Source organism: Trichosurus vulpecula, chromosome 2, assembly GCF_011100635.1.
Source record: "Trichosurus vulpecula isolate mTriVul1 chromosome 2, mTriVul1.pri, whole genome shotgun sequence".
Taxonomy (NCBI): Eukaryota; Metazoa; Chordata; class Mammalia; order Diprotodontia; family Phalangeridae; genus Trichosurus; species Trichosurus vulpecula.
Genome location: NC_050574.1, coordinates 23,140,264 through 23,162,379, shown reverse-complemented (window position 1 = coordinate 23,162,379; position 22,116 = coordinate 23,140,264). Strand labels below are relative to the sequence as shown.

The window sequence follows — 22,116 nt, the reverse complement described above, 5'->3', positions numbered from 1 at the left end:
CAATTCAAAACCTGGCCTTTTGCTCAGCTTGTGCATTCATTTTCCACTTATTGGGCACATACTGATTTCCAAAGCAAAATATTGCTTTTTCAAAGTCAGTCAATCAGTAGAAGGCATGAAGCTAACCACCATCTTCAAACACCACCAAGGACCCTTGTCTTGTACACTCTTCAATGCAAGTATTATCAAAATCCAATATCTGCTACTGGGGCAGCTTTCACAAAACCAGGACCCTGACTGACCTTCATAAGCCTGGTGGACAAGGTTAAACAGTTGTTCAGCTTGCAATTTGAGTTCTGGGTCTCGGTGCTTGTCTGGATGGTAAAGCATGCACAGCCGCCGGTAGGCAGCTTTTAGCTCTTCAGAAGAGGCCTATGGAAAGAAAAGGAATTCAATTAGAGGCGATCAATGCTATGTCCACATTATCACCATCAGAATCAGCTCTGTCGGCCTCTCCCCAGCGCATTTAGCTCTTCTAAACACAGCGCAGAATGAAGTCGGGCTTGATTACCGTAATAAGGCTTTTTGCACAGGTTAATAACGCAATCAATCATGTACATCAATGGGGCCTGCATCTTGATGGGACACACGGTTATCAGGGAGAAGGGAGAGAAGTCCCTGTCTCTGCACTGGTTCAATCTGCTCTGAGCCTGAAAGGAAAACAGCAAAGAGACCGGAGAAGGAAGGCGAGCCACTATGTCCCCACTATGTCCCTATACTGGCAGGGAAAAAAAACCCCAAACTAAAAACTGTCTGTCCTCAGGCAGAAATGCCATGCTTTAATCCAAGGTTTTGGCACTGAGAACCTCTGTGAATTTTAATCCCCAAACATCTACAACGAAGGGAATTATAAAACTAACATCGTTCCTAAGTATCCCCTCAAGAGAACTCACCAGGTACGATTCCCCCTTCATTCTACTCCACAAACAAGACCCCTTCTGATCGAAGGCTGCTGGAAGACAGAAGCTAAGGTACCCACTGTGATACACGGCACGAAGCAGTCCTAGTGGGAAAGCTGAAGGCCACCCTGGGGCAAAGAGAGATCCCTGCTCACCAAGGCCCACTTCCACAGGAGCAGCGGACATTTTAAATAACATGCACCCAAGCGAAGGTAAAAATCGAACAAACTATCAAGTAAGTCTAACTGACCAAAAGGCCAAGCTGGATGTCAAATGTCTGAAACCATGCAAGAGAGGAAAGGTAAGAAGCAAAATTCTCCTTTTCCCGTCTCAAGAAGTCTTATAAGCAACATACCTGGATGATCTAACCTTTGGCCCTGGGAAGTCTGCAGTATCGGGCTTCTTACAGTCCTCTTTTGGTGATGATACTTATGATTAAGTATTAGCCTAGAGACCATTCAGACCTGTCATAGGTGATGCTGCCTGAGCCCTGACAACAGTATTTTTAAAGGGCATTTTCATGGTGAGAAGCAGTCTCACTCCACACTGCGGCTCGACAATCGTGACAGCAGAAGCAGATTTCTGGGTCACTGACAGCATGCCAGAGAAGACAGAATGTCAGCTGTCTGGGCAAAGGGATGGGACCTGGCATTCTGTTAGTATTCTGGGCACAGCCTGTACCTTAAGGCCAGTAGGTCCTACAGAAAGGATCCAAAAGAAAAAACGAAACTCAGGAGATGGATAATAAATGTAAGGAAAGGTTATCAGAAATATTCACTTTAGAATCCCCAGGAGGCTTTTCATTCATGTGGAGTGTTCTTCATTTTATTTTCTTCTCTTACTTATACATTTGAATACCTATACTTCTCAATCGTGGGGCAGCTAGGTGGCTCAGTGGGTAGAGCACTGGGCCTGGAGTCAGAAGACCTGAGTTCAAATGTGATCTCAGACATTCATTAGCTGTGTGACCTTGGGCAAATCACTTAATCTCTGTTTGCTGTTTGCCTTAATCCACTGGAGAAGGAAAGAGCAAACCACTCCAGCATCTTTGCCAAGAAAACCCCATGGACAATTCAGTCCACGGAGTCACAAAGAGTCAAACACAAGTGAACATAATAACTTCTCAATGGAAGTTAAAATACAATTTGTACTTGATCCTTCCCCCATCTAAAAACTGAATTTAGCCATAATTTCTAACTATTTTTTCGTTCCTACTTAAGATTATGTGGACAGGTAGGTGCTGCAGTGGATAGAGCACTGGGCCTGGAGTCAGGAAGACTTATCTTCCTGAGTTCAAATCTGACCTCAGACAACTCCCTAGCTGTGTGACCCTGGGCAAGTCACTTCACCCTGTTTGGCTCCATTTTCCTCATCTGTAGAATGAGCTGGAGAAGGAAATGGCAAACCAGTCCAGCATCTTTGCCAAGAAACCCCAAATGGGGCCATGAAAAGTCAGGGATAACTGGAAAGACGACCAAACGACAACAATTTTAAGATTATAGGTTTCGAGCTAGAAGTGATGAGAAGTCATCAAGCCCAATTCTCTCTTTGTACAGATCAAGAAACTGAGACCCAGAGAGGATGGCTGGCCCAAAGTGACACAGCTGGCAAGAGTCAAGGCAGAATCTGAAACCAGGTCTACCAGGCTCCGTGTCCCACCCTTGCCTAGAGAAGGTGACTTCTCAGATGTGACACAGACAGTAAGCAGCAACTCAAGGATGAACCTAGGGCCTTCAATTCAGATGATTTTTAAAAATTCATTTTTAATTTAGTTCGTACATTTTTGTTGACTGAAATGAGATAACTTGGATAAAGTGTTTTGTGAGTCTTAAAAGGACCATATAACGTCAACTATTATTGTTCCAAATCCCACATTCTTTCCACTGGTACCACCTTACTTCTCACCTCATCCCTGTGCCCTCCACCAAAAAAATGAAAATTTAAAGTAATTTTGGTATGTTCTAAGAACAGTTTCTAGGATGAAACTTCTTAAATATTTTCAAAGGGGCAAATCTAAACACCAGAGAAATAGGAATCTTACTGAATCTTGAGATGTCTATGGGGACCCTGGATAGAGAATCTCAAAGCAGGCCACTGAAGGACAGGGGGTAGAGACACTTTCAGGGTCAATCACTTTCTTAAATCAGAAATTATCAATAAGATTTAGGGTGCAGCTTGAGCAGAAGTGATTCCATCTTCTTTCCCTTCGTACCTTGGGATACCTTATTGGTTGACTTGTATTACAGCAGAATGTAAGCTCCTTGAGAGCAGTACCTTCCCACCCATTCCCAGGGTCTATAGCAAAGTGCCTAGCACATAGTGGGTATTTCATAAATGTTCACTGCACCTTGCCCTGTTTTAAACCATGATCTTCAAAGGATCTTTCCCTGTACAGTAAACAAAAGCATTAAATGTCATGGGTGATCGTCTTCCTAACTTCAAGAATTAGTCCAGATTCTGTATGTACTCATTTCATAATTTTCCCCTCTATCTTCATCCTGGTCTGAACTTTTTTTTTTTCTGGTGGTGGGGTCAAGCTGCTATTTGATCAGTGTGGGGAACTCTTGGTGTAGAAGCACTTTCCATCTTCCACAAATACAGGCAAGCAACTTCTTAATAACTTAGTTTTAGAAAGTCATTTGGGGGCAGCTGAAAGTTATATGACTTAGCCAAGATCACAAAACCAGTCTGTCACAGATTGGATTTGAACCCAGATCTTCCTGACTCCATTTATTGCACCATTCCACTTCTCTGATGCCCTAAAGTATGGAATATAGGATATAGATTTAGGAATCATCTATTCTGGGTCAATCTTCTATATGTTATTTATTCTTTGATGCCTTTGGTCATTAACTTCTTGTGCATTTCTTTTTTGCCATTCAGCCATCTATGCAGGCATACCTTGTTTTACTGAGTTTCACTTTATTATGTACTTTACAGATATTGTGGTTTTGGTTTTTGTTGCTGTTTTTTTTTTACAAACTGAAGGCTTGTGGCATTCCTGTGTCAAGTAAGTCTATCGGTGCCATTTTTCCAACAGCATGTACTCACATCGTGTCTGTTTCACATTTTGGTAATACTCCCAGTATTTCAAACTTTCATTATTATTATATCTCTGACGGTGATCTGTGATCAGTGATCTTTGACGTTACTACTGTGACTGTTTTGGGGTGCCACAAACTGCCCATATAAGAATGCAAACTTAATGCTGTGTGTGTTCTGACTGCTCCACTGACCAACCTTCCCCTGTCTCTCTCCCTCTTCAAGGGCCTCCCTATTCCCTGAGACACAACAATATTGAAATTAGGCCAATTAAAAACCCTACAACGGCCTTTAAGCGTTCAAGTGAAAGGAAGAGTCAATATGGCGAACTTCATTGTTGTCTTATTTTAAGAAACTGCCACAGGTGCACAGGTGCTCCCCCACCCCCACCTGATCAGTCAGTAGCCATCAACATCTAGATCTTAAACTTTTCCCACAATTTAAGAAGCCCTGACTTCTAGGCAAGACCCTCCACCAGCAAAAAGATTACAACTTGCTGAAGACTCAGATGATGGTTAGCATCTATTTTTAGCAATGAAGTAATTTTTAATTAAGGTATATACATTTTTTAGACATAATACTATTGCACATTTAGTAGTCTACAGTATAGTGTAAACATAAATTTTATATGCACTGGGAAACCCGAAATTTGTGACTTGCCTTATTATGGTAGTCTGGAACCAAACCCACAATATCTCCAGGGTATTCCTGTATACCGTATGTGCTGCTAGGGTGGTGAGTTATAAAAGTCTTCTCTCTAAAATTCAAACCATCCTGTTTTCCTTCTTAATCTTGGGTCCATATTTTCCTAACATAAACTTGAATTACTGGTTTAAGTAATAATTTGTAAATTGTTTACTATATACTTATTGACAGGTTTACTGAAATTCAGGTAAATTCTGCTTGTTCTTGTGAATCAATGTTTCAAATGTGAATTATCGATCAAGTTGTCTTCACCAGCTAACTAATTTGATAACCAAAAAAAGAACCTATCTTAAAAACTCTTCAAAATGGTTTGCTGTTTCCCAGACTGTGATTTTTCTTTACTTTCTCACATGGAGGCAGCATACAAAAGATTAGCTGGACTGCAGAGCTTCATGGAGTGAGTGCAAGAGTACCCTGCCATTTCTTGGTTATTAAAATTAAACTAGATAAGAAGGGAGTGGGATGCTCAGTTCTGCAATGACCTTCTTTAATCAAATTAATAAATGGCTTAATGCGCTATTGATTAAGCAATGGAAATGAGAAGTTTCATTTTTCATAAGTATCGTGTTCAATAAAATGTTAGATTGAACCTTTCATCACAACTGAATAGCTAAGGTCATTGGTTCAATATTTCATAAGTGATAACCTCTCTCAGTACCATAAAAATACTGACAACATTTCAAAATGTAATGAGATACATAAGTCACTAATAATGATGTTTTAAGTTATATATTTTTTTAAAACTCTGGAACAAAATTAAGAGGTACATCATTCTCTATTTAAGAATTGAAAAGTTTCACCATCACCTTCAATCACTCTGTTACATTTTTCCCTAGAAAATAAAACTATTATAAATTAAACCTTTATACACTATAAAATTGCCAGAGAATGAGTCCTTTGTGACACGATTGTAAAGTTTAGTAACCTACTATAACTTTTAGGTTAGGTACTACAGAAGGCTAAAAGACACTTCCATTGCAGAAATCTGGAAAGCATGGTCCCTGGTATTGGCTCCAGCAGTACATAAATGTGGTCAAGATACAGTTTAAAGACATGGATAATCTTGCGTTTGGTCCCTAAGGTGGTTTTGTTCCATTTGCTTCCCCAAAGAAAATAACCCACCAACAGAGCTGCTGCCTTTTCACTTAGTTTTACGTAAAACTATGGCTGAAGGGGACTGACAGACCGGATGGCCTCTAGAGACAAGCAGCCAAACAAGTGAAGGCCCTTAAGTTTCTGTGCCATGAGGATTGGCTGCCTGAAGAAGGAAGGCGGAACGTGACAACTGCCTTCAAGTATTCGAAGGGTCATCTCTTGAAAGAGGGATGAGAGAGAAGAACCAGCAACAATGGGAGTATACTGCAGAGGCATGTTTCTGCCTGACTTAAGGCAAAACTTCCTAACAAAAAGAGCTGATCCAAAGTGGAATGAGCTGCCTCAGGAGGAGGAAGGGATTTCCCCTTCTGGAGGTCTTCATCAGGCTTCTGGCTGGATGGCCATTGGTCAGGTAGATGGTAATGGGAATGGATTGGACTAGACAAATGCTGAGGTCTCTTCCAGCTCTAAGATTCTAAGATTCCCTTAATCTGCTGAGGAAACAGCCTCGCTCTACAATTAATGTGAGAGGGAGAAGCCTACATGTGGACAGTCCCACTAGGCTTCTCTCTTCATTAACTGTTATACAAAGTTATTGTGGCAAGCATCTCCATGTCAGAGCCATGCGATCTCTGGTTCAGAACGATCGAGACTCAATAGCATATGATACGGTACACCATATCATCGTAACATTCAACACTTGAGTTCCTAATAGGCACAGTACAGCCTCCTCTTTTATGTGTTTAAGGCATGTAATTTCAAACTCAAACTCTTACGCTGTATCTCCATTATTGTACTTTAGCAACCAAGCTCCAGCAAACCACATTCTACTGAATATTGGGAAGTTTGCCTAATGACTGCCATTGCAGATTCATCACTGCCCATATGCTCGACGCTAATCTGATTTTAAAAACTGCATCAGCTAATAAAAATCTTCCCCCCCCTTTTTTTTGGTGATGCTCAGGGCTCATACGTGTAATGAAAAAGGAGCAGACTTTATAGCTAGTTAACATCCACACAACACTGCTGCTTTTCATGTTGAGTACGGACTGATTTCTGATGAGGAAAGATCATTACATGGTTTGACACAGTTGTGGAGACAGATCCTACTAAAACACTCGGTCATTTGGGGGGACTGGAAATACAGCAGTTGTAACACCCTTCCTGTAGAGGGGCCAATCTCATAGCAGACTAAAAGTCTTCAGCAATCACCATCAGAGTACCAAGGTTCCTTCATTACTTCAGTTCTATTTTTTCCTTGTTGACACACAACCTAGTTTTTTTCTCATGATCATCTGGAACAGCTTTTGCGAAGCCTCTACACAAACAGCTCATCTCCAAATAGTAAGAAGCACCAGGACGCACTGAGAGTCTCCAACTTTCCAGCAGACCAGTACAATGGCGTAGAGGTGAGCTGAGGAAGCTGCAGTGATGGGTCTAACAGAGGATTTGATGGTCATACCTGCTCTGGCAAGGACGAGTCAGAAATGCCTCAAAAAAGTGTTGGCCTATATTTAAAAGATAAAAATCTGGCTGTATTTCATTTTAAAAATATATACAGGAAAGCTACCCAAGGTATCATGATCCCGTGGCTCATACAACAAAAATGGATTCATTCCTGCCAACACCACCACTGGTATGAGCACTCAAGAAAGTAAAGTCTTCTTACTTTGAATTAACAACACATCAGGGTAGATAATCAATGTCTGCCAAACAGAAATAAGGACAAAGTTAGGAAACGAAGGCTACCCTTTTCACCTTTTAGCAAGGAAAATGGAACTTTGGGTCAAGCCTATACAAAGACTGTCCATTTATCTTGGGGTCCCAAGATGGCTATGAAGAGCTGGATTTATACAACAAATAAATGAGGGAATGATTACAATTGTTTTACAAAAGGATGATCTTTAATATCCCTTAGTAAAAAGCAGGGATAAATGCAAAGTCTTATACTTGGATTAAAACATTAAATTCCATAAATACAAGATGAGAGAGTTGCCACTGAGAAATGTATAATCTTGTTGAAGAAACAGGAATATACGGGAATATGAAACAGTGAATTAACAACATGACAGCAGGTGATAATGCCAGCACCTAGAAGAGTCTGAGAAGGCTTCATGGAAGAGGCTGAGCCTTAAGCTGGCTCTGGAAGGATGGGATAGGACTTGAATAATGGGAGAAAAAGAAGTCTTCACTGAAGATGGGGCTGGGATGGGGTGAGGTGGGGTGTGACAGCATGAACAGAGGAAGCACAAAAGCAGCTACAAGCATGGTTGTTTAGTGACCAGAGGAACCAGATCAGGTGAAGTGATAAGTAGTGGCTAATAGGAATAGATGGGCAGGATAAGGACAGAATAGAGAGGGCCTTGAAAATTAAGCCAAGAGGTCTGAACTTTATATCATAAGCCATGAGAAACCATTAGAAATTTTAAGTTAAAGGGGTTCTTGATAGGAATATCTTGTTTAGGATGACTGAGTGAAGTGATGTAGAGAAAGAGGAGCCTTTTTATTAGAAAGACTAATAAAGAAGCTAGGCAGGTAATCCAAGTGTTAGATGGTAGGCATCTGGAGGCTTCAAGCAGTGGCTGGGTGACCACTAGCAGGCTACACTGTAGGAGGTATTTATTCTTTTTGGGCATGGGTTGGACTAGATGGCCTTTGAGATACCTCCCAACTCTAAAATCCTATGATTCTGTGAGGACCTGCTCTAAGGAACAGCAATGGAAATGTTAAGAGGTAGGTATGAGAGATATTTCGAAAGAAGGCACCACAGGATTTAGTGACTGACTGGATATGTGAGACAACACTTGCTACAGTGCTAGTCACACAGTAGATACTTAATATACTGATTGCTGCAGGATGAATCAAAGATGTCTCCAAGTTTTCAAGCCTCAATAATAGAGAGAAGAGTGACATCCACTAACAGAAAAGTAAACTGGAAGAGAGAGTCAGATTTGAGAGGTAAGTGATAGATTCAGTCTCCAGTAAGTTGGCTATGAAATAAGAATGACAGATCCAGGTAGATGTCCAGTGGACTGCTAGAAATGCAGGCCTAGGGCTAAGATACAGGGACTGGAGATACTGCTCCAAGTTCATTTACATAGCTGCATCGCTATTAATGCTCAGATTTGAGAGATAACATTTGACCTCTATAATTTTCAATGACCAATACTTCTGTAGGCTATCGTCTTGCTGATTTATGGGAACTTCAATGTTTTAAGGATCCATAATTTCATTGGTGTGGTACTCTTTCCACCAGTGCAGAGCACAACCCTCTCTAAGGGGTGTCAAGAGTAGCTGGGGCCAACTTGGTGACAAACTTTTTCTAGCTAGCTTGGATCTCAGGACAAGAGACAAAAGTCTAACACTAGGTTCACTGACGGAAAACTATTTCCCCCCTATTTTATTTAGATACAAATAAAATATCTTTATATTGCAAATGTAAAATATTACATATCTACAAATACATTTTACCGAATGCTTTTAGCTCTACATCACAGTCATTTCTGGGAATTCCGTTTCCATACTGAACTCTCCCTTAGAACAAAGGAAAAAAAAGTAAACAAAAACCCAAACAAAACCCCAAGTCCAATATAGTGACCCTTCCTGACAAGGAATATAACATACTCCTCTACCTTTCTGCTGTCATTTTGGGGGCATATTCTCTCACAGTACTGGTGGATTACTCAGAATTTGCCTTCTTTTAATAGTATTTTATTCATATTGTTGTAGTTTGTTACTCTGTAAATTGTTCTTTGGATACCGGCTACTTCTGCATCAGTTCATACAAAGCTTCTCATGTTTCTATTTTATAATCACTATTTCTTAATACATACTAATATGGAAAGCTATTTTTAAAAAGTTTTACCATTCCTATATTTTTCTAGATTTTGATGTGGTTGCATACACCAAAAGGCCCACTGGATGGAGTCCTTTCATTAATTACTTCGGGGGAGCCAATCTTTCCCTGACAAGAAGCTACTTTGGTCTTGTTCCAAATCTTATACCTGCCAAAGAGAAGGATGTTAAAAAAGGAATTCATTCATATATTGGGTAAAATACTAGGAAGATAAACTTTTGAGATTTGACTGACATAAGCATAGGACAAATGAAATATATCAAACACATAACCCAAAGAGGTGGTGTGAATAGGAAATACAAATGGATTTTTAAAAGGTCTGGAGAAATTTGTGAATGAAACTGTCTATATAGAGGGCAGAACCAAGATGGCAGAATAGCAGGAAGAGTTCCCCTCAACCTAAACTCCTCCAAAAAGATCTGAAAATGTGCCAGACTAGATCCAGATGGAGAAATCCAAGACTAAGTCAGTGAGTCATTTTTCTGGCCAGGTCAGTACAGGAAAACAGATAGAGAGGTCAGCAGATACTGGGGTTTGGCCAGGAGTGCAATGGAGTGCTAACCCTGAGAGGAATATGTACTCAGCAAGATGAAGTCTCTGATCCATACCAGGGCACTGTGACCTCATATGGGTGACAGGGACAAGTGTCAACTGGCAGTCACTCACTACCTAGTTTCAGGTCACAGATCTAGCGATAACTAAGGAGATGACCTATCTCGAGAGGGTGTTATTCCAGGATAAGGAGCAGTCACACACCCTAGGTGGTATAATGAGAAAAGGGGCAAGTTCAGAAGCCAGCAGCAGCTAGTAACTTGGACCCCCAAGAACAGAAGAGAATATAAGTTTCAGCTTCTAGCCTAATTTGAAGCCTACAGAGGGATAAGCAGAGCAGGAATCGAAGACCAATGTGAAGCCTGCAGTTTTGTCACTCTGAACCAAAAGTGCTTCCCAGCTAGATGACAATGGTCAAGTCCAGCAGCAATCAGCTACTGCTCACCTGTAAATTAGGGATGATAACTGCACTGATCTCTCAGGGTTGTGAGGATCAAATGAGATAATAATTGTAAAAAGCACTTAGCATAGTGTCTGGCACATAGTAGGCATTATGTAAATGTTTTTTTCCTTCCTTTTCCCTGTTTAGACCCAAATGCAGGTCCTGAATTTTCAGAGCTCAGACCAGAGGTGCAACAATCAAACTTTACCTTGTATCGGATCACTTTGGAAGCACTGAAAACTTGCAGGTCCCCAAACTGCCCCTAAGAGCCAGGAATAATATAACATTCAATACTACAAGAAAGCAGCAAGAGGACTAACCAGACCTTCCCTCCACAAATGCACAGAGCCCAACCCTAACATCAAATCCAAAGTCAGGAAGTAGGCTGGAAAAATGAGCAAACAAAAAGAATCCCACTATAAAAAGCTATCATGGTGGCAAGGACATTTGAAACAAACTCAGAAGAGAATGATTCCAAAACAGCTTCAAGCAAAATCTCAAAGAAAAATAAAGCATGGGCACAAATTCATCTAGAATTCCCAGAAGATATGAACAAGAGTTTAAAATGCTTTTACAAATGAATTGAGAGTACTAGAGGAAAAAAATGGAAAAGAAACAAGAACTATAATAGAAAGAACTGGAGAGAGATTGTCTAGATAGCCCAGTCCCTTCAAACTCTAGGACTCTATAAACCATGAGACTGGAAGGGGCATGAAGAGAGAACAAAAGGGTAAGGGTTGAACTTTGGAGGAACAGACCTCTATTTGTATTTTTGTCTTCTACCACCACACGAGGGAACAACTTCAATAAATGCATTATCCACTGTAAGAAATATTTCCTTTTACAGTATTTCTCCTAAAACAATCTGCTTCATCAGATGTCCCCATGGTTCAAGTGTTCTGTGATTTGGTGAGAAATTCAATGTTCACACCGCCCGGGGAAGAAAACAGGGACTGTTGAATAAGGACAGATTTTTTTTTTTAAAAGACTCTTCTGTCAGGAAAGATGAAAGCTGAAGAGTCATACAAATACACACAACTGGATTTGAACCAGGAGACCTAAGTTTGATTCTTGGCTCTGTCACTGTGTGGCCTTGGCAAGTCCTATATTTTCTGGGTCAGTTTCCTTATTAGAAAAGGAAAGGGGAGGAGGTGTGCTAGATGAAACCAGCTCTAAATCAACAGAATCTCAAAATGCTAACACAAAAAGGCATCCTTTAAAGCTGGAGCACAGTAAACTTTGGACAAACAAAACTTGTTAAACTCTTTATTTCCTTCAAGAGGTAGGCAAGTCATTTCAACTCTCTCAGTCTCAATTTCCTCATATGTCAAATGAGAGTTGGACTAGATCAGTAGTGTCAAACTCAAAGAGAAATTACCACAGAAAATCACATATTAACATTATCTATGTTCTGCTGTATTTTTATTTATTTTGTTAACTACAGCCCAATTACACTTTAATCTGGCTCTGGTTGCACCAGAGATCCCATTCCACCTCTAAATCCAATGATCTTAGTATAGGAAAAATATATAAATGGCCTCCAAAGAGGTTGACTATAGGTGACTACTTGAAGAAGCTGGGCTGTACCTCAATTTTAAGGCTGATCATTATCTTCCTGCCCAAGCACTTTCCTTTGGTATCTACTGAGCCAGAGGTGCCAACGGGGGGTGGACCCTGGATGCTACATTTTATCTTTCCATGACAACAAACCAAGGCTAGAGATAGGAGGATGAGAACTCTTTCTCTTTTGGTTCCAATACCCTTCCTTTTGATTTTCAGCACATTACGCCAATGTTTTCCTGAACAAGCCTACAAGAACTTGGAATTTCTATGCTGGGCCACTGGATCAACGATGTAGAGTTGGAAGGTACCTCAGGGCCATCTCATCTAACCCCCTCAATAAATTACATTCTGTTGGGTGGATACAACATGTTCACAAGAAAGTAAATAGAGACATATACAAAGCAAACACAAAGTTGTTTTTGGTGGTGGTGGTGAGGGCACTAACAACTGGCATAAATAGGAAAGGACTCCGGGAGGCGACAACCATTTAGCCTTAAAAGGAGTTAGGGTTTCAAAGAGACAGAGAGGAAGGAGAACATTCCAAGCATGGGGCCCTTGCAGGGAGGTAGGAGATGGAATATCATGTGCAAGGACAGGGAGTAGGCCAGTGGGGCTAGAATTCAGAGTGCCAGAGATGGAATAACATATAAGCATACTGGAAAGACGGGTTCTGTAGGGCTGGATTGTGTGGGGCTTTGAAAGCCCAGAGGGAGAGTTCTTGTAGCCTCAGGAGAGGGAAGTAGCCAGATCTATGCTTTATGGTTGGTCTGAAGGCTGTGTGGGATGGAAGCATCAAGTGAAAGCTAAGGAAGGATGAAGAGCATGGAACATTTGTGGGCAGAAGGAAAGATGCCTGGGGAAGGAAAAGCTGAAAATTAGAGAGAGAATGGGGCTTGAAGGAATGAACTCTATAGGATCAAGGGCACAAGGAGAGGGGCTGGTCTTGGTGAGAAGGGACACTTCATCTTCGAGACTGTAGCAAAAGAAGATATAATGGAGCATGATACGGAGGCCATCCGAAGTGCGGACTTTGGAAGCAAATGGAAGCCTGGACAAATGGCTTCACATTTTTTGAGTAAAATATTTGTTAAAGTCATCTTCTGAGAGGGAGAGAGTATGGAATAGCTGTTGTGGAAATGTGATAGAGCTAATCAGGGAAGAAGAAAGGGTAGCAGTGCAGCAGGGTAAGCCTAATTGAGATTAGACAGCATAAATGTAGAAGAACCCAGCCAATATGGTCCTGTGACTTTCTCTAGTGACAGACACCAAGAATCCAGGATTTGGGTTTGCGGAGGGGTAAGTGGTGACGAGACAATGGGATTCAAGAGTAGAAGGCAGTATAAAGCATTAACTACAGGATCAAGATTTTGAAGGGAAGAAAATGAAAGGAAAGTAGAGGCGAGAACCTAAGGGAGGGCTGTCTACCTGGAGGTTACAGTAAGGCTAGAGAATTGTTTCAGAGGTGTGAGGTGAAGCAAAGAAGGAAGGACAGGTTATATGTGGTCAGACAAAGGAATTTCAGAGGGGATGTGGGACACTTGTGGGTGATGATGAGGCTATCATAGATACGACCATCCCTCTGTGTGGAGGATGCCTCTGATGGCAGAAAGTGAAGAAGAATTAAGAAGCCTCTTGATAACGGTGAAAGAGGAGACTGCAAAAGCTGGCTTGAAGCTTAACATCCAAAAACATAACATCTTGGCAACTGGTGCCACCACTTCCTGGTAAATAGAGGGAGAAGAAACGGAAGCAGTGTCAGATTTCATATTCTTGGGCTCAGAGGTCACTGCAGATGGTGATTGCAGCCATGAAATTAGACAATGCTTGCTCTTCAGAAGGAAGTTCTGGCAAATTTGGCCAGCATGCTAAAAAGCGGAGACATCACCTTGCCAACAAAGGTCCATATAGTCAAAGCTACCATTTTTCCAGTAGAAACGTATGGTGGTGAGAGGCAGACTCTAAGGAAAACTAAGCATCGCAGAATCAGTGCTTTCAAACTGCGGTGCTGGAGAAAACTTTTGAGAGTCCCTCAGACAGAGATCAAATCATTCAATACTTAAATTACTTCATATTATTAACTGGAAGGTCAAATACTGAAGCTGAAGCTTAAATATTTTGGCCACATAATGAGAAGTTGGGATTCACTGGAAGAGACCCTGATGCTGGAAAAGACTGAAAGGAAAAGGAAAAGGGGACAGCAGAGGATGAGATGGATAAATAGTGTCATGGAAGCAATGAACATGAGCTTGGCCAGACTTCAAGAGATAGTGGAGGACTGAAGGGCCTGACATGGAGCCATGAACAGTTGCAACTGAACAACAACAATGTGTGGGTGTGGTGGAGGGAAGGTACAGATCGAGGGAGCCAAGGAGGCTGAAGAACTGAGAATTAAGAGAATCTGAGGGGACATTAACATACAAATTGGAGTCCCTGAGGAAAAGGAAAAGATTGGAGTAGAAAATAAGACTGTGATCTCTCAGCGAACTCTGTGAGAACTAAAGGAGAAGGAATGACCCAGGGAGGTCAGTCAGTCAGTCAATAAACATTTATTAAGAGCCTATTATGAGCTAAACACTGGGATACAAAGAAAGGCAAAAAATAGAACTGCACAATCTAAGGGGGGAGATAACACACAAATAACTATGCAGAAACAAGCTTTATACAGGGAGTTGAGAGAGTACAACATTGGGATATAAATAGGGTAACATATTTGGAGGGAGTGAATTTCAAAAGAGAAGCTGATGAGTAAGAATGGTGGGGAGAGAGTCCAGAAGTGGCAGTGAGAAGCAAGAAGCAAGGCCTACCCCTCCTCCCGGCCCAGTGTGGGAGAGGGAGGATTGGGGGAAGGTATATTCAGTACTGGAGAGGATGGAGAGGGATATAGGGTCTTCTGGGGGAAGCCAGGTTTTTATAACTGTAAGAAAACAGTGCACGAGAGGACAAAGGCTAATAGAAAGGGCAAGTTATTAACAACAGGCTGGGGGTTCAGGGGGCACACTGGAAAGGGGAGAGGTACCTTGGTCATATCAAATCTTATGTTACTCTCTTGACCTTCTTACAACATAACCCTGTTTGACCTGGAATCTCATTACTTAATGAAATGCTCCGAACTTCAAAGAGATTTCATTGTGTACTGTTCATATGCAAAAATTTTCTTGACTCAGCAAATGAGTCAAGCAAGAGCCACAGAAATGATATTGTCATATCAGAAAAGATCCTTCTCAGCTGAACTCAGATGAACTGCAACGGCCGGTTCCAGCCCCAAGAACAGATGGTGAACCAACACTTGTCCCTCTAAGGAGAAGTGGAGGATGACAGAGGCAGAATGGTCACGCACTGTCAGACGCCTGGTCACTTTCACTGAAAGATTTTCCTTTGTTACAAGGGAGAGTTAAATGGGGGGAGAACATCAGAGAAAACAAAACACAAGGTATATCAACAAAAGAAGAGATCCTGTTCCAAGCTGTGAACTCTCCAAGTGCACAGAGACTAAGCATTGTCCTTGTCTGAGAAACAGGAACAAACTAATCCACTCTTTTGTTGTTCAGTTGTTTCGGTTGTGTCCAACTCTCTGTGATCCCCAGGGGGTTTTCTTGGCAGAGACGCTGAAATGGTTTGACATTTCCTTCTCTCACTCATTTTACAGGTGAAGAAACTGAGGCAAAAAAGATTAAGTGACTTGCCCAGGGTCCCAGAGCTAGGAAGTGTCTGAGGCTTCCTGACTCCAGGCCCAGAGCTCTATCCACATCAACTATTACAAAAGCTAGAAAAATAAAACAATTATACAAATTAGCTTTTATATAAATGGGCAGCAAGAGGGGAAATCCTACTGATGTTTATGGGCACCTATGAGAATTATAGAAGACAGAACCCTCTAAGAGCTTTCTAATATGGGGAATGCAGAGGTTAAATTTTAATAATTTGACAGAAATAGCTTTTTAAATAATATGCTATTTAAATAAAAGAGCAGAGACCTATGACCCAGGGAATAAAGTAATCTGGACTTCTCTAAATTCTGGCTTACTGAGGGGTGATTCTTTTCCTGTCCTTTTTTTCCCCTTAATGACTTATAAATAGTACTGAACATCAACACAATTAAGCTTACTTTGCAACTGTTTAAAATTCCCCCCTTGGATCACTGCCTTGTCGTGGAAGAGGGGCTTGTGTAGCTCGATGAAACTCTGAACTGTGCCATGTAGGTTTACCCAAGACATAGAGATCATAATAGAGAGTTCTGACAAAAGGTGATCCATGGGAGAAGGAAATGGCAAGCCACTCCAGAGATCTTTTCCAAGAAAACCCCATGAGGAGTATTAAAATGACAAAAGAAATGACACCAGAAGATGGGCCATCAGGCCAAAAGGTGTCCAACACACTACTGGAGAAGAGCAGAGGACAGCTTTAGTATTAATGAAGCGGCTGGGCCAATGTCTAAAGGAAGCTCAGCTGTGGATGTGTCTGGTGATGATGAAAAGAAAGCCCAACGCTGTAAAGATCAATATTGCATAGGGGCCTGGAATGTAAGATCTATGAACCAAGGCAAGCCAGACATGGTCAAACAGGAGATGGAAAGATTAAACATCAGCATCTTGGATGTCAGTGAACTTAAATGGATAGGAATGGGTGGATTTAATTCAATCCTGAAGAAGGGCAATGCCAAAGAATGTTTAAATGGGCAAGAATCCCTTGGAAGAAATGGAGTAGCCCTCATAGTAAATTAAAGGGGGAGAAAAGCAGTCCTGGGGCATAATCTCAAAAATGACTGAATATCTGTTTGAATCCAAAGCAAACTGTTCAACACCACAGTAATACAAGTCTATCCTTCAAACACAGATAATGAAGAGGCCAAAGTTGATCAGTTCTATGAAGACCTACAACATCTTCCAGAAATAGCACCAAAAAAGATGTCACATTCACCACAACTGGAAATAACAGGCAAGTTTGGCTTTGGCAACCCATCCCATCACTTCCTGGTGAAAAGAGGGAGAAAAAATGGAAGCAGTGTCAGATTTTATATATTCATGGGCTCAAAGATCATTGCAGATGCTGACTGAAGCCATGAAATTAGAAGATGCTTATTCCTTGGAAGGAAAGTTCTGGCAAATATGGGCAGTATACCAAAAACAGAGAAATCACCATGCCAACAAAGGTCCATATAGTCAAAGCTATGGTTTTTCCACTAGCAATGTACGGGTTTGAAGAGTTGGACTATAAAGAAAACTGAGTATTGCAGGACAGTGTCATGGAAGTAATGAACACGAGCCTGGACAGATTGGCAGATAGTGGAGGACAGAAGGGCTTGGCATGCATGCTATGATCCATGGGTCATGAAAAGTGAGACATGACTGAATGAGCAAACCACAACAACCACCATGAAATGTCTTAACAAGCGGCAGCCTGATGGCACAGTGGATAGTATGCTGGACTGGAGCTCAGAAGACCCTAGTTTTTTTAATCCTGCTTCAGGATACTTATTAGCTGAATGACCCAGAGCAAGCTCCTTCCCTTCTTTGTGCTTGAATTTACTCGGGGGTTGGACTGCTGGCCTGAGGCTCCTTCCAGTACTAAACAGGGCCATCATCTACATGCATATCACTCTAAATCTTCATCGTGATTCTTTGTCCATTCATTCTTCCTCTTATATTGTAGTTATTAATATATACTCTCTTCTTATACTAATTTGGAAAAATAAAATCACACCCTTCATTTTTATTGGCAACTTCTTTTTGCCCAGAAGAAAAGAATTACATTGAATAAAGCTATGATAAACTAATGGCAAATCCAAACTAAGATTTACTGAACTTTCTTTTTAAAAATTTAGCATCTGTAATACAGATGTATGACATAAAACAAGAAATTCAGTTTGTTCTTTGCAGTTTATGCTAAGTGATTTTCAGACATTGAGAATACTAGGGAATTTTTATAGAAGCAAAGAATTAGGACTGAAATCTATTTTAATTTCTATAAAACTATATAGATCAACAACAGTGATTCACTATAAAGGAATTCTTTCACCAAGGTACAGGCACAGAATCACTCAGATCTTGAGCACCTCTCACTAAGCATCTGATATGCTCAATGAGAAACGCCCAGGGAGTCATAAATCACGTTCCCAATGGAAGATGGGCTGATGAGGGCTCCACTCCAAAAAGGGGAAGTCTAAGATACACAGGGAAGGTGAGTCATTAATAATAACTGACAAGCTTGTCATGCTTTAGAATTTGCAAAGTGTTTTCCACACATTTTCTCATGTGAGTCTCACAACAACTCTACGGGGCAGAGGCTATGGGCCTTAGTCTCATCTGAGAGGTAAAGAAACCAAGGTTCATTATAGACTATAGCATAAGCACCTAATCTTCAAAATACAATTTGGTTGATTGTCTGAGTCTCCTGCTTCATTCACCAGACTACAAACTTGAGAGAACACCTTAAATGTGAAAAGTGGCTTAAAATGAAATGTGATTCTATACATTTCATCTCTCAAACTGCTTCCACACGAGATGTCTCAAAACGAGCTGGTGAACACAGCTCTGGAACTCTGAAACTACACAACTGCACAGCATTGAAGTGAAGAAAACCCTTCTCCCACAGTTCTATCCAAGTACCAAAGTGGGGAACACAAGACTCAACAGTCCAGAGAGCCAGAGATGTCAATACCACTTTTCTGTCAACTAAACCAGGTTTCCAAACTAAACCTGATCACAACCAAATGACTAAACCTAACCAGTGTCAGCTCTGGATCCTCACCAACACGTCCAGTGCTTGGCACAGTACCTGCTACATTGTAGGTGCTTAATAAATGTTTACTGACTGACCTCAGAAATGACCTCTAGAAAAGATCTTGATCCCCAAAATCTAAGCATTGGCTTCCCAACTTCTCTCCTACGTCAAGACAAGCTCAGTTAAACGAAAAATAGAGGGGGGGCGTCTCAAAAGTCTGTGTGGATTTAAATACATTGGGGATACCCTGCAAAGATGCTGTCTTTGGAACCAGGATATCTCCTTGAAGATGATTTCATCTATAACCACATGTGTGATACAGAAATGACTGATGCCAAGGAAGATGGAAAAAGAGGGAAACTGTGATTCTCGTTTTCTTGCCTGATAATGGGAGTTTAAGCAAATGCCAATAGTTCTGTTCAGGTACAGTGATGGATTTGTAGCCAGAGGGCCTGGGTCTGAATGCACCTCTTCAGGCCTCAGTTTCCTCAACTGTACCATGGTGGATTTGGACCAGACGATCCCTAAGGTTTCTTTAGACTCTAAACTGATGCACCTAACATTTGTAAACTGTTTAACCATGATTATTTAGGTACTTGTTTTTGCCACCATCAGCCTTACGAATAGCTAGCTACTTGTCCTGAACAAGGACAGATTTTTCTCCAGTGAGGAGTAATTGATGCTGAATTTACTTATTTTACCAATTAGGTGCTTACCAAAAAGAAAGAGTGACTGAGAAAATGTTTTGGTGGCGAGGACATTTTTAGTACTGATATAAATGAGAATCAGAGTGTCAGAGTTGAAAGAGCCTTAGAGTCTACAGACTATCAACACTATCGACTTAAAGACTAGAGCCTGGTCCAGCGTTCTCCTTTTACAAATATGGAAAATTACTTGCCCAGGGTCAGAGCTTGAATGTCAGAACCAGGATGTAGAAGCAACAGGCTTCAGTCTGTGGTTTGGTAGGGTAATACTACCCAGATGTGCCTTTAAGGGACAATGTGCATACTGCCCAACATTGGCAACATTTCGTTTCACTGCCAGAAAACACGGGATACAGAATGAAGATGACTGCAGAGGAGCAAGGCTAGGCCATGCATGACAAAGTGAGAACAAGAAGTCACGGGACTTTTGTTCCCCTTCATGACCCTCAGCCAAGGATGTTTTTCCTCAATCAGTACAAAAGGATACCTAGTGTACCAAGATTGACAGGATTGTGGAGGCAGATCTGAGAGGACTATACAAAGTGTCAGAGGAAAGAGGAAAGCACACTGGCTCCAGAGTCAACAGACCTGGATGAAGAGTCCTCTCCTGATGCTTACTATCTGAGTGACCTTGACTCATCTCCCTGGGTCTCAGCTTCCTCATCTGAAAAATAAGGGGGTCAGACTAGATGGCCTTTGAGGTCCCTTCTGGATCTAGACTTGTCCAGACCCTAGGACTGAGATTAGGAAACTGAGGCCTAGAGAAGTGACTTGTCCAAGGTCAAACAGGTGGTAAAGCAAATGGGAGAGCCAACCAGATTCAAACAAAGGTCCTCTGACTGCCAATCCAATCCTTTTTAGAAATGTTTATTAATAGCCTTTAGAGGGGAAAGATAAAAAAAAAAATTGATCTTAATGTCATAAGACCAAGGTTCAATTTCCCTCCTCCAACATTTATTCCTTATGTGACCTTGGGTAAGGAATTTTTGAGCACATCAGTTTTCTCATTTGGAAAATAGAGATTTTCACATTTGTGCTTCATGCCTCATCTTGGCTCTGGCACTTACTACCATTATTAGTGTGATCCTGTGCAAATCACTTTCCCTCTATGGGCTTTGTGTCCTCCTCTGTAAAAATGACAATGTTAGACTAGAGGGTCTCTAAGGCCCCTTCATCTCCGATAGTTCTGGATTCTCAGGCTCTTATCGACTCTGGAATCCCAGGTTCTAAGATCCCTTCCAGGTCTGACATTTATAATGCTCTCAGGTCGCTCTCCAGGTGTGACATTCATGGTTTTCAAGTCCTTCCCCACATGTGACATTCAATACTCTCAGGTACCTCTCCAGGTGAGACATTAACGTCTTTCATGCCACTCCCCAGGTGAGACATTCAATGCCTCAGGTGTGACATTCAAGGTTCTCAGTCCCCTCCCCAGGTGAGACATTCAACGCCCTCAGGTCGCTCCCCAGGTGTGACATTCGGGGCTCTCAGGCCCCTCCCCCAGGCTCTCCTCGGGCGGCCGGGCCAGGGGCGCATGACCACCCGCAGCCTGCGCGGAGTCTCAGGGCAGGGCCGGCGTGGGGTGGGGGGGGCCCTGCACGCGGCCTCCCCGTCCTGGCCGCTCCCGGGGGCCCGGAGGCGGCGGCGGAGCCCTCGGCCGGGGCGGCGCCCCCTGCTCGCCCCCCTGGAGGGCTCGGCGGCCCGCGGGCCTCACCTCCCGGCGCACGTTCAGCAGCGAGTAATAATCTTCGTTGTCCAGCTCCTCCTCTATCAAGGCCGTCGCCATCTTCCCGACCTTTCACCCCGGCGGACGGGAAGGTCCGCTCACCAGAGGGAGGTGTGACACCTCCTCTTCCTTCCGCTCCGGAACCTGAGGGGCCCGGGCTACTCGGAGGGACCGTACAAGACTTGCCACAGCGGCCCCTGGCGGCTCGGAGCCGCGGCGCAGGCGCAGGCGCGAGGACTTCTCGGCCTCCCCTTCCAAACCCCGCCCCACATGCCAACCCAAACCCAGAGGCGCGCATGCGTCATTGCCTTCGCGCCTGGAAGCCGGGCAAGGGAGGAGGAGCCGCGTGCATGAGGGCTGGCTGGTGACCTGCGACCCATGGCCTGATCGACCACCCGCTTTGGGGGCCTGGTAGTCCTCGCTGTCACTGCTTTCTTAAGCCATCATCTGTTACCCCCACCCCCACCCCCACCCTGGAACTTAATAAACAAAACCCCCAAACCTGGGACTGGACGTGCCTTTCACCAGCCCAGGGACCGAGATGTCCGGGGCAGAGTCCGAGCGTCCCGGATGGTCTGGAGCTGACCCGGTCCTGCAGTGCCCCCTCCCCATTTTACAGTGGAGGACACTGAGGCTCAGATCTAGAGAAGGAAGGGAGCTCAAAAGTCATCCCCCCCTCCCATTTTACAGAAGGGAAAGTGAAGACCAGGGAAGTCACATGGCCCCAGCTCTAGAGCCTGAAGGGGCTTCCAAGGTCAGCCCACTCCCTTCCTTTCACAGAGGAGGAAATCGAGGTCTAGAGAGGACTGGCC

At 42.6% G+C, this 22,116-nt stretch overlaps 1 protein-coding gene across 1 annotated transcript in view; it reads right to left on the bottom strand.

The window, feature by feature from the left end:
* DNAJC11 (DnaJ heat shock protein family (Hsp40) member C11) overlaps positions 1-21,428 on the bottom strand; it is a 74,340-nt gene extending 52,912 nt beyond the window's left edge. The window contains exons 1-2 of the mRNA XM_036744357.1: positions 21,293-21,428; positions 243-372 (exon numbers count right to left, since the gene is read on the bottom strand). Coding sequence (XP_036600252.1) covers positions 243-372; positions 21,293-21,364 — 202 coding nt within the window. The 5' untranslated portion in view covers positions 21,365-21,428. The remainder of the gene's footprint in view (positions 1-242; positions 373-21,292) is intronic.
* Between the last annotated feature and the right edge of the window lie 688 nt (positions 21,429-22,116).